The sequence below is a fragment of the Nyctibius grandis genome, chromosome 5 (assembly GCF_013368605.1).
Source record: "Nyctibius grandis isolate bNycGra1 chromosome 5, bNycGra1.pri, whole genome shotgun sequence".
NCBI classification, from domain to species: Eukaryota; Metazoa; Chordata; class Aves; order Nyctibiiformes; family Nyctibiidae; genus Nyctibius; species Nyctibius grandis.
Window position 1 is genome coordinate 55,053,184 of NC_090662.1, and position 12,270 is coordinate 55,065,453.

At 34.2% G+C, this 12,270-nt stretch overlaps 1 protein-coding gene across 1 annotated transcript in view; it reads left to right on the forward strand.

Annotated features, from left to right (window-relative positions):
- CFAP54 (cilia and flagella associated protein 54) overlaps positions 1-12,270 on the forward strand; it is a 123,303-nt gene that overhangs the window by 24,178 nt on the left and 86,855 nt on the right. Inside the window, 9 exon segments of the mRNA XM_068401872.1 lie at positions 176-261; positions 2,264-2,398; positions 3,447-3,597; positions 5,418-5,476; positions 6,456-6,584; positions 7,275-7,422; positions 8,236-8,313; positions 8,397-8,518; positions 11,879-12,052. Of these exon segments, the coding sequence (XP_068257973.1) occupies positions 176-261; positions 2,264-2,398; positions 3,447-3,597; positions 5,418-5,476; positions 6,456-6,584; positions 7,275-7,422; positions 8,236-8,313; positions 8,397-8,518; positions 11,879-12,052 (1,082 nt within the window).

The window sequence follows — 12,270 nt, forward strand, 5'->3', positions numbered from 1 at the left end:
AAGTGAATGAACTTGAGAGTATCCATGCCCTTTGTATTTACTGTTTCTTAGAGTATATTATCTGCTGTCATAAATTGGTGAGTCAATTCACTCAGATGTTTTCAAACATAGGTTTGTAACTAGAAATAACATCTTGCCTTTCCTTTTCTTCCTTTTTCATAAACACTGAATGTAGAGGCTTCCGTAGAGCATGGAGAGCCTTCTCATGATCTTATGATTTTGGCAACAACAGTGTTTTCCTGTGTCTCCACTTCTAAGCAGGTATAATAAAATTAGACACATTTCTTCTGAATGAATCACATAATCTTTAATGAATGCATATACTTTAAGACCAAAGGAATCAGTTGCACGATTAACAAACTACAAAAATGAAATAGCAGAAATGAAAAAATAAACCCATAAGATGTGATCAATTTGTGATTTAAAAAAAATAACACTTGTTTCAATTTTTTTTTTTATTTTATTGGTGCTATGCACTCAGGCTACTTTAAAAATGATTAATAGAAATGAATCCATTTGGAATATCATAGAGCTAATTGCATGTTTCAGCTAATCAAGCAGAGATCAAATTTCTGATATTAGATTTAGGTGTTCAGCTGTAGAAAACACTTCTGCAATATTTATAGAAATGGGAGCAGTGACACTAAGGAATGATAATGCCTTTATAGCAGTGGTATGCCTGTAATTTAATGTAAATTCTCACTGCAAACAAACAAGCAAGCAGCAGCAACAGCAAAACCAAAGAGAGTGGGACTTTTTGTGCTGAAGTCTGTACTATAGAATAATCCCATTATATATCTGATAGTAACCACTTTTAGCTAACTTGCTCAAACTGAGATTTCCCTTAATGTGCTACTGTGAGGGGAAAAGCATTACAGTGCAATGTCTCCGCTAGCATTTACACTAAAATAGTTTGTGATCCAAAAGACTAATGAAAAATTTTCCTTAGAAAAAAATGTGTTCTGCTAACATGGAATATGTCTTAACTGCCAAATTAATTTTAGATATAATTTGAATATTGCCCCAGTTTGAGTATAACTGGGGCACACATATTTTTTAGCTTTAATGTAATATTTTCAGTCAAAATATCCTGCCTATGAGGTAGTTATACCTTTAGATAGCATGATTTGTCATTTATTTACATGACCACTGTATTATGGAGGCAGGTTACCTGGATTTAAACTCTTCTGGTTCTTATACAGTTTCCCACAAATCTCCTCAGTACCTAATCCGTCCGAGGAAGAAAGACAAATTCTCCCCCGATTAACAGTGAATTCACTGATGGTGAAGTTATATGATATAGCTGAGCCAATCCAAGAGCTTGCTGCCACCATACGAGTGGCAAAAGTCATCTTGATTTACTTCCTTTTCAGTCTTTTTCTCCCTTCACCTCTCAATCTCAATATCCCTGAAATCTTACACTCATACACATACTAGTGTACAGATAGTGTGGATATAGCAGGCTTGAGTTTCATTGTACCTGAGATACTAGTCCAACTCCAGTATAAATGGAGATAAAGGCATGTACTGATCCTTAATCACTGTTCAGAATGTTTAACGCAGTGTAGACAGACTCTGTTGCCTTTTAAAATGTGTTAATTAGCAGGTTAACTGAATAGAGTTTTGAATTTGTTAATTATTCTCTTCACAAGATATAGATGCGTTTTAACAGTTCTTTCAGTTGTTAGATATTCCACTCCAATCTTTTTTCTAGTTAAATTGTTCTTCACTGCTCCCTCATCTGAGATGCACCAACAACCCACGGAACTACTCTGTCAATGCAAAATGAAACCTACTAATTTACATCTTCTTCTGCAAATATTTAAATACTGTAATAAAAAAATACTGTAATAAAAAAAAATGTTAAATTGCATTACTTAGTTTCCCCAGAATGTACTGACTATTATAACATTTCACAGATAGACAGTTAATTTGCTTCTCTCCCATGTAATTTTCATCTCACTGCTTTTCTTGTCTGTGTTACTTTTAAGAACTTGACAATAAAAAAAGAAATAAAAAAACCCAAACCTCTAAACCCACTTGTGTTGGTGGGAGAAGAAAAGCTTGGGTGGTCTACCAGAAATTACTTTTAAAAAAATATTTCTTAAGCTTTCAAAATGTTGCCATCCCTTATAAGAAAGTTAAATATGATAATGGCTTATTTATTTACCTTGAAAAGTTTTGAGATTGTTTATGTACTGAGTGTTTTGAGAGTGTTTATATGCATACCTGTTTCTACAATTATATTGTTTTTTCTTTCCAGAATATCCAACCTGACAAAGAAATACTTGTTGATGTAATAATGTTTTTGTGGCAGAAGTGTAAAACGGGACTTCAGCGAATCCAAACAAGTGGAAGTGACTACTTAAAATATATCCACAAATACAAAGCTTACCAAGTACTTGTTTATTGTAATGTATTTCTCTTAATATGAATGCAGTAAAGCCAGGATAAAATAAAATTGGTATCCAATCTAAGTACATTTTCTTATGGTAAAATGCAGATAAATCTTCTCCACTGAAAATGTGAATTGTATATACACTTTGAACACACTGTGCTCCCATATGCCGGTATCAAAATATCTCTTAGCCTTTTCCCAGTAAAGTAACCTGTTCTCTGCCAGTGGGCCATGGTGGAAAGAAGCTAAAATAGCGAAAGCATTCAGGCATGATGTAAGAAGCAGCATTTGGTGTGTTGTGGCAGAAAATGTCAGTATATTCCAAGAAAGTTCCCTAGACCAGTTGAACAAAGTGACAAAAACCTTACAGCTTAAGAGAAGGGAGATGGGGGTCAATAGTATTTGGCCCACCGCATAGAGCCACAGCCTTACCTTGAACTTTTCCTGAGACTGAGAGGCTCTTGGTGAAATGCAGTCTTCTGAAGGATAGTTTAAACTAGTTTCTCTGGGCTGCCAGTTGATGCTGACCAAACAGTTTCCAGAGGAGTTCATTTTGTGGCCCTGATCCCTGTAATAAAATTGTTCAGAGATTCACCAGAAGGTAGTGTACCGTTACTTTCCTCTGTGTGTACAACAGGACCATTCAGGTCTCTTTTATACTGTTTAAGTGGGAAAGTACAGGGATAAATGTGAGGGAAATGATAAAATCTGCTGGAAGGCTTACAACACTATGACAAGGTATAAAAGTTGTGCCTGTAGAACATTCATAAACCTTTCTAAAATAATAAAAAATAATCATACTCTAAAATAAAAAAGGTCTGCTGTCTGAAGAAATAGGGGCTTTGGAGCAGCATAAATTCAGCATCTTAGTCTGGTGGCATTCAAAAAGAGAAGCCAAATCCAAGAACGGAGTTGTGTCCATGTTTATGAATCTTTTTAAATGGTTTTGAGTGCAAAAACCTATTTACCTCTGTAACATATGAATATCTTCCAAAAATTTGTTTTCACTCTGTCTTGATTCTTTTTCTTTCCCCTCCCTCATTTTTAGTGGATTCATGTACTCTGGATAATAAATGAAGTACTTCAGAAGGGCAGCATAGCAGACTTTGATGTTGTAATGCTTGCAGAGCTAACCTTATGTCTAACTGCAATATTGGAAAACATAGCTGATTCTACAAGTAAATCTAAGAAACAAGCAGGTAAGCTTTCAATAAAACTTTTGTTTTCTTTCAAGAATGACTTTCAAGATCAGAACTTTTCTGAGTTGAAAACTTTGACAAATATACATATTCAAAAATTATTATAAAGACATTGTTAAGAGTAGAATGATGATTTTTTGTACTCACAATTTTGTCCATAATCAGAGCTAAGGAAACCTGATTTTGAAAGGATTTATGCCTTATTTCCTTACACTTTCAGTTCTACTGAAAGAACCCCATTTTGAATCACATCTCTTATAACTCACCCTCCCCATAGGTCTTCTACATGTCTCTTAGCCCCTTCAAAGTAGCCTCAGATCACTCATGTTCTCTGAATATTGGCTAGGCAGAAGGCAGTGTGTGCTGTGGCTCATTTGGAACATGCAAGTGCTGGTTGACTAGTGTCAGGACAAACAGAAGAGGGAAATATTGAGGTCACATTTAAGCTTTTGCTTTTATTGGGTCATTAATTTGCATCTCTTGTCTACACAATTCTTGATTTTTGTATAGGAATTCCATTGTCTTTGAAATTGAACTTAACTTGGCTGACATTATTGGGATACAATGCAATCACATTAAGCAAATTTCCTTCCAAAACCTGACTAATGATGTAAAATATGAATATTTAGACATACTTTTAAAAGTTCTCTGTTTTTGTGGATGTAGGATCTTGGAATATGAGTTATAGTACTCATAAATGTTTTATAGTAACTAGAGAGTGGATTTTAAGGTCCCTTTTAGAGCATATCTAGGAACAGAAGAGAATGACAATACCTTCTACTCTTTTGAAAATAAGAAAATCTTGGAACACTACTATTCGTTATAAAGGTAGAGTAGGTATTGTTTTCTGTGATGTTATGAAAATCATACCATTCTGATGGAGATTAGATAGATACTCATTGTAGCATCACTGCTATTCTCTTTCATTCAGTTTAAATGTCTTTTTGGAGGGAAAAAAGCTGAATAGATAGGAGCCATTGGTCAAAACAGGCTGATAAATAGCCAGTCAAGCACATGTTTATGCTGTGAAGAGTCTGTTTACTGAATGAATGCTGAGTGAATATCGATTTTCTTATTTATGAGAAAGAGACAGTGGACAAGCAGAAATAAACAGGCAAAAGTGGCACAAGGAGTACAGGAGTTACTAGAAGGTTGTCCCTCTGAAAGGGCAAAAAATGAATTTATTTTGGCTAACAAATAGAATTTTGACAGGCTAGAGGGGTGTAATCAAGAATAAAGAAATGACTTCCTCTTGTTTTGGAAAGGAAAACACAATTCTGGATGCATTCTTTATAAATGAAAATAATTTAAACAATCCAAATGAATGCTAAAAGGATGACAATACCCCTTCAAGGAATATTAAATTGAAATAGTATAGAGCATCAAAATATGACCTCACATATTTAAAAATCCTCCTGTAAGTTAAATAAGCATTAAAACCACTGCGAATTAGATAACAATAGATGTGAATTGATGTAAAAATGGAAAATCGATATGAATGCTGCAACAATGTGAGGAACTGCAAAATGAGTCCAAGTTTCATTACTTTGGATGTAATGTTGCTATGAAATATAGGCTACCTTTAAAAATACTACATTATTGGATAATCATATACTGCATTAGTGTAATTGTATGTACGTAGCTATTGTGTTTAAACCCTGAAAACTTTTCAAGAAACAATATAATTACCTCTCACAGTCAGGCACTGAAGAACTGAATTATTGCCAGAGTCTTAAGTCAGTAGTAGAGCTAATCAAATAGTACTAAAATTTTCTGAGTGTATTTCATTTTCACTTTCTGATTTTCTTCCTATAAAAAAGGAAAAAGAAGTGCCTCTCTCTCGCAAGATGAAACCTGTGATATTCCTGAAATACTGACGGTAACATCTAATTTGTTTTCATTAATACAGGATTTTTGAATAGCATAAGAACACTTATTTCTGCTTGAAGCTTTTCGTACAATTTTATATTTAGTTTTATAAAGCTGAAATGTTTCACACAATCATGCTAGTGCAGAGGAAAAAAGCAAAGATATTTTTTCAAATGAAATAAAATTTGAAAATTTTCCTGTAGTCTTTTTTAGTAATCTGTGATATGGAAGAAGTTTTATTTGAACCTTTTTTAACTGCGTACTGGTTTCCACTGTGCACTCTTTCTTATGCCAATGTATAGTACCAGCTGTAAATGGTTTAATAGCTCATTTTTTAAAGATCATACAAACTTTAGTCCTTGCTTAATTTAGGAAAATATTTTGGATTGTGCTTTTGCTTGTCTGTTTTTGTAAGGGTGATGTGGAATAGATGGAACATCCTGAGCATCCGTGCTTTGTTCAGTGTGTCCAGTGCTGAGCACTTTGCAGAAGGGTCCAGTCAAATAGCTCAAAATTACTTACTAAAACACATTAAGAAGAAAAGACATACATTAGTCTGAGGATTCAGGAATTTTGTCAATGGTATAGCTTAATGCTTACACACATGGAAAAGCTTTAATTCAGTGACAGTCTACTTAAAGGTGTTGTTTTCTGAAAAATCAGTGCTTTCTTAACAGCATCTAATGGAACCTTGAAAAACTGCTTGTGAAAAATACAGTGTCAACTTAATTCTCTAAGTTCAGTTTCATTCTGCTATAAGCTAACTTTTTGAGTTAGTAAATTGTTTTTTTGAGAGCTGAAGGAAAATCAGCCCTAAATTACTTGAAATTTAAAGCAGTATATGAAAGCATGGGAACCAGAGCCTAAGATTATTGACAGAGTTTTAACTGCATCAGCTAAAAATAATAGCACTTTACCTTTGGTAGTCCATGTTATAGCTTTTAATGTTGTTATCTAATAAAATGTGTTTCTATGTGTTTTCATTTCAGAAAAGTCCTACAGAGCAATTACAAGTTGCTTATGAAAGTCTTGAAAAAGCAATTAATGTAATGAACACATCGCGCTTAGTGACCCTTCTACCAGATGGAAAGTCAATATTTGACAACTGCTGTACAAAGGTAAAGTCTACAAAAAGCTACACTACAACAAAATCTATAAATAATATATTGGATTTTGATGACACAAACCTCATATTTTCTTCATACTTAGAAATCCTAGCATTATCAAATGTACCTCATCTTCCTGCCCCATGTAAGAAGAGAATAGAAAAAATAAATCTCTGTGTAGGAAAAATGGCATTTTTCTCTTTCAGTAATAAACTATAAACTCTTTTAGGTTTTCTTTGCCATTTTCTTTTGGAAATGATTATAATTTGTAGTGTTCTCCTACAAAATAAAAGCAGAAATCCTTTTCATATTCATTGCTTGCAACTGTTTATTATTAAAATTAATTTTGGCTATTGAGGGGAGTTCAGATTTTCTAAATATTATCATTCTACACCAATATGATCTTTCTTTTGTGGACTGGTAATGCAATAAAACAAATTTTTCTGCAGTTTCATATTTAATTAGTCCAGTTTCCTATTGATTCTCAGGTTTTGTCTAGTTTTCTTTGTCTGTTATCCATGCTTTCTCTGTCTAATCATTCTCCTTCCTTCCATGCTTTCTTGAATGACTGCATATTACACAGATATGATAAGTTTCAGTGTTTGTCAATTTACTGAAATAATAATATCAATGTCAAGATAAATACAGTAAGCTTAGTAATAAAAGTTTGTGTTTGCTTAATTGCCACTTCCTATTTATTAGGTGGACTCAAATGATCAGAATTTGAATTCTGTTTTGAGACATGGTAATGATAAGACAGGAACAGGTAACGGTTTTGTAATGGATTTACACTTGGAGCTCATTCAGGCCCAACATCGAGTAGCTGTGAAACTTCTTAAAATGACACAAGGTAGGTTTCATTAAAGCTAAATGATCTTCATAGCTTGATTAGAGTCATCTATTAATATATTTTGTAATACTAAGAAATAAAGGAGTACCTACTTGCTGAAGAGGAGCTGATGTTGGGCAGTTTGTGTGCCATATACAGACAGAAATAATGTTCAGAATTTGCAGAATCTAGATTTACCACATGGTAACAGTCTCTAACTTCTACTCAACCAAAGGGAGTTAAACTTTGCTAACAACTACTGGATTTGATTCCTAGGCAGTTTGTTGTGGTATTTCAGTTGTAATATTAACTGTTACAGTGTCAGTAAGGGAGAACTGGGGAATGCTCTGCAGATTTTTTTTTCTGTAATGCTAATTTTCTCTCTAGAGAATGACTTGAATATTTTATTCAATGTTCTTTGTAATCCCAATTTCTGCTCATGTGAAGTTGTCATCTCTTCCCAGTAGCAGATATCCCACTCTTGCCAAATGCCTTCTGAAAAAACTCTACTTGGTCTCCCATTCCTGGTGGTTTTTTTTTTTCTAAATTAAAAGCTAGTATTAGTTGGACACTGCAGAGCTCCCCTGTGCACTGCTCCCTATGATCAAACAAGATTGCTCTTTTCCTGTGATGTTAGTATAACTACTAAAGATGTTAGAGCATGAAGGTGGAATATTTAGTGGCATGATCAGTCTAAGAAATTCTCCCTGAACCAAAGAAAAGAACATGAGATGGAGCAGAGCTTTACTACAAAACTACTTATTAACCCTTCTCACTGAAATATTCTCAATAGCACTTTCAGAATGAGTAACTCAGGATTTCCTTCCCACATAGGTGCTCAAAAGGATGATAGAAGTCTTAAGTCTAGCAAGTTTCATGTGAAGAATAATAAAGATCTCCATTATTTAACAGGTAAGGCTTATTAATTAAGATTTTATAAGTATAATAAATTATTGCTGCTGTTTTATAAATGTCTTAAAATATCTGTTTTACAGAGGCACTTATAATGAGAAAAATAAAAAAGAATAAGCTATCCAGAGCAATTTTTTTGATGCAAAAGGCTGCACAGAAGTTCCCTGAAGAGTTAACCACTTCTTCCCAAAGGCAGCTACTGGAGGTAATAAAGAAATCTTATGGTAGAAATTCTTTAACATTATTACAGTTTTTCATGTTCTGTGTAATTAAGACTTGGATTAGTCATTCTTACAAAAAGAAGAAAAATGAAAAGAACTTGAGGGACATCATAGGATGTTTCTAACTTCTGTTGTCAAATTTTCTCTGAGAAGTTTCATTATGATGAAAGAATAAAGTGACTTAAAACAAGGAAAGAACACATCCGCAAATTTTGTGCACACATGCAGATTGCAGGAAACCTGAAAGAAGATATCATCTTTCTTTCTACACCTAATCACCTAGACTTTGGAATTATGAACCTATGCCTTACAAAATGTCATTCAGTTTTCCTTCTCCCTATTGCAACATTCAACATCCTTCTTTTTTTCACAATCGGTAAATTGTCTTTGATTACTTTGGCTGGTGATGATGACATGGACTTTATTTTATTCTTATTAAATAAACAGTTTAGAAGTTGGAGATTTTGGAATTTGTTGAGGCTAAAAGTAGATTCTTCATGGGCTCATTTTGAAGTTTTTTGAAATCAGTAGGAGTCTTTCCCCTGAGCTTTGTACCAGCATCTGTCCATGAAAATTGCCTTAGCATCAGTGGGGCATAAAATTTCTTTATAGCCTGTACAACAGATAACAGAATCTGCAATTCTTACTATATAATATATAAAAAAGTATTTTAAACAAGAAGTTACTACAGAGCTTTTTTCCTTTAAGTGCTACAAATTTGGAAGCATGGTAATAAACACGCAAATCTTTTACGTCAGAAGAATACAAAAACTGGATCAGAAAAGACATACACTAAAAATCTCTCTCATATATTTGTAAAATATATGGCATTTATGAATATAAGATGTAGTGATATGGTATGAAAGTTGTAACTGTAGCCACCAATGAAGACTTACAAGCAATTCCCAAGAAATGTGTGGTTATCCCAAACAAACATTTGCAAAGGCCTTATACTGACCTTCACTATATTTTATTTTTGTGTACTTTTCACAGAGAAAGGTGTAGGTAAAAGAATATAATATATTTGCAGCCAGTTGCCAGAAAATGTCAGAATTAACTTTACCTGGACAAACTTAGCATGGTCTTTGATATTTGTATTATGATTAAACATTTAATTATATTCTCAATTAATTTCCCTCCTTGAGGTGGACAGTGCTCACTTTATGAACAGCAAATCCATACCTTTCTTTTCATGCTTCTGTGTAGAGGACTTTGCCATTTTTCTTGTAAAACATCCAAGAAATTTGTATAGAATTACTTGTATCTTCTGGTCTTTTCTACTGTTCTTAGCACAATACGATATGTCTGTTGTTATGATGCTGCAAAACAGTTTATTTTTTTAAGAAACATACAAATAACCTTTTCTCATGCAGTAAAGCACCGGGCAGGTATGGAAGCTTCTGAGTCGTATGTGTATACTCATCTACATCACACTGTTTAACTACTTGAGCTACTGTGTACACTTATTTTTTTTTGTTTGTCTCACACTTTTTTCATTCTTCCTTCCTGTCCCATAGGTCTAGTTGGACATCCAAGTCATTACAGAATTGGGTTGGGTACACTGGGAGTTCTTGTTGGCCAGCTGTAAAATTGAATTAATGTGATTAAGCTAATACCACAGTGGAAGTCTGTGGCAGAGGCAGGGATAAAATGTGGTTTATCACAGGGCAAGTCTGTGGCGGAAGCAGGGATAAAATATTTTTTTTTATAGTGACCATAAGATTATTCTTTCTCCTTTTGCAACACTGCCACATTTATTATCTTTCAATAATGTACATGTCACGCAGTACCACTCTCAGTCACAACACTATGTTTATCCAACCTGGGAGCAGTTTCATCTTTGCCCTAATAAGAAATATGTCCTCAGAGAAGAATGAGTCTGTGATTCTTTTAATTAAAAATTGTTTCATAGTACAGCTTACCATAAAGAAGTATAATTTTTAAAGAAGCAATGAAGTTTCTAATTACTGATTGCAAAAGTTGAACGGCTGTGTGAGGAAAAGAGTTACTCCATACCTTGCTCTTTATCTTATATCCTTCCTTAAACATTTCTCACTAGGGTGGATGCAATCCCAATCTAATCTAAAGCGTGAGGGAGTGGGGTGAAGTGAGGGGCTGTGCAAATGATTAGCTATGTGATGTGATTAAGGCTTTATTAAATCTTAGCTCCCCATTTCACTATAAATCTATGGCTAGTTTTTTGTCATTTTTGGACATGAGATACAAGGCTTATTCAACCTGTGGTCTGACCCAGTATGATTGTTCTTATAGCCTTACAAATGTATGAGGGCAGAAACAAGGAACTGTTAAGGTGCAAGATTATAGGACTGTCACTGAATAACCAGTAATTTCGGATTTTCTTTTTCAGTTTATCTTTCAGACTCAGTTCAGCCTAAATCCTTGGTCCAGTGTATGGTACTAAAAGGCTTCAAAGAAAACCCCTAGTTGTAGGAATATCTCATGTCTTTTCTCCCAAAAGAAAGTAATTTGTCCAAGGCATCCTTGATCTCTTCATCTCTGGGAGCTGGCCTTTTCGGCTTTGATTTGCACTGGACAGCTGCCACAAGTATAGATATAAAAGTACTAAGTTCTTAATATTAAATTTCCAAGTTAAGTTTCTCTTATCCTGACAATGCAAACAAGGTGAAGAAACCTACCAATTTGTCATGCAGTCCAGTAAGAAAAAGTGTACCCTGATCTCCAACCAAATGTCCACATAATCACTATGTGCAGGAGGCCCCCACATTTTTGGAAGACACTAATAGACTGTCAGTCAGCTCTCAGTTCTTTCCAGCTAACCAAGGGAAGTGGCTTAGCCTTACTTTTTCTGGGCCTGCATTCTTATCCCTTTTCTTTCTGGACTTTTCTGGACTTCATTTCTTTCCTCTGTTTCTGGAGTACAGAAAATCAGTGTAATCACTTACATAGCTCCTTCAGAAATTCCACAGATTTGGTCTCCAGCTCTCCCCTAAATAAGAGTTGATACCTTTTTTGTTTCTTGTTGGAGCTGATCACTGGTTGCCACTAATTGCTAATCAACATTATTTGTGATCACTCTCTTTTTTCCTATAGGTTCTTCCAAAATTGGATATGGCTCAGCCCTTCCTCTTTCATACGCAACCCTGCATTCTCTTTATTGTACATTGTGAAATTAATCTGCATATGTAAGGCTTACACAAAGTACCATTCATCATAATTTAGGATGTAAGACGATATGAAAAATCCATAAAAGTTTTCTACATAGCAGTGAATTTTTATAAGGGCATTTTGAAAACCATTTATAAGTGTTAAATCTGTCTGATTTTTATGTTTTAATAGTTTTTCCCTTTTAATTTAAATCGTAGGAAGCATTAACTTTAATTGAGCAAGTTGAAGCTGAACAAAGTGTATTGTATCACAGTCTCAAAGAAGATATAAGCAGCAAGAAAAAAAGCAGGACTCCTCCTCCACCTCTGTTACTTTCTAGATCACATTGCTCCATGACATTTAAACCAGCCCCATTCTCTTCAGACATTCAGGTAATGTTTTTCATGATGACTGCATAAACAATAACAAACCACAAGAGAGCAAAAGTTGTTTCAACAGTGCTGTACCACCACAGTTTTCTCTGTTGTTCTTGAGAAGATTATGTTATTCTGACTTAATTAAGTATGCTTTTTTTTTCCCCACTGTGAGTCAATTATGACTCACTGTTTTGATCTTCACTTTTGCATGAAACTTTCTTCATCTCATGTGT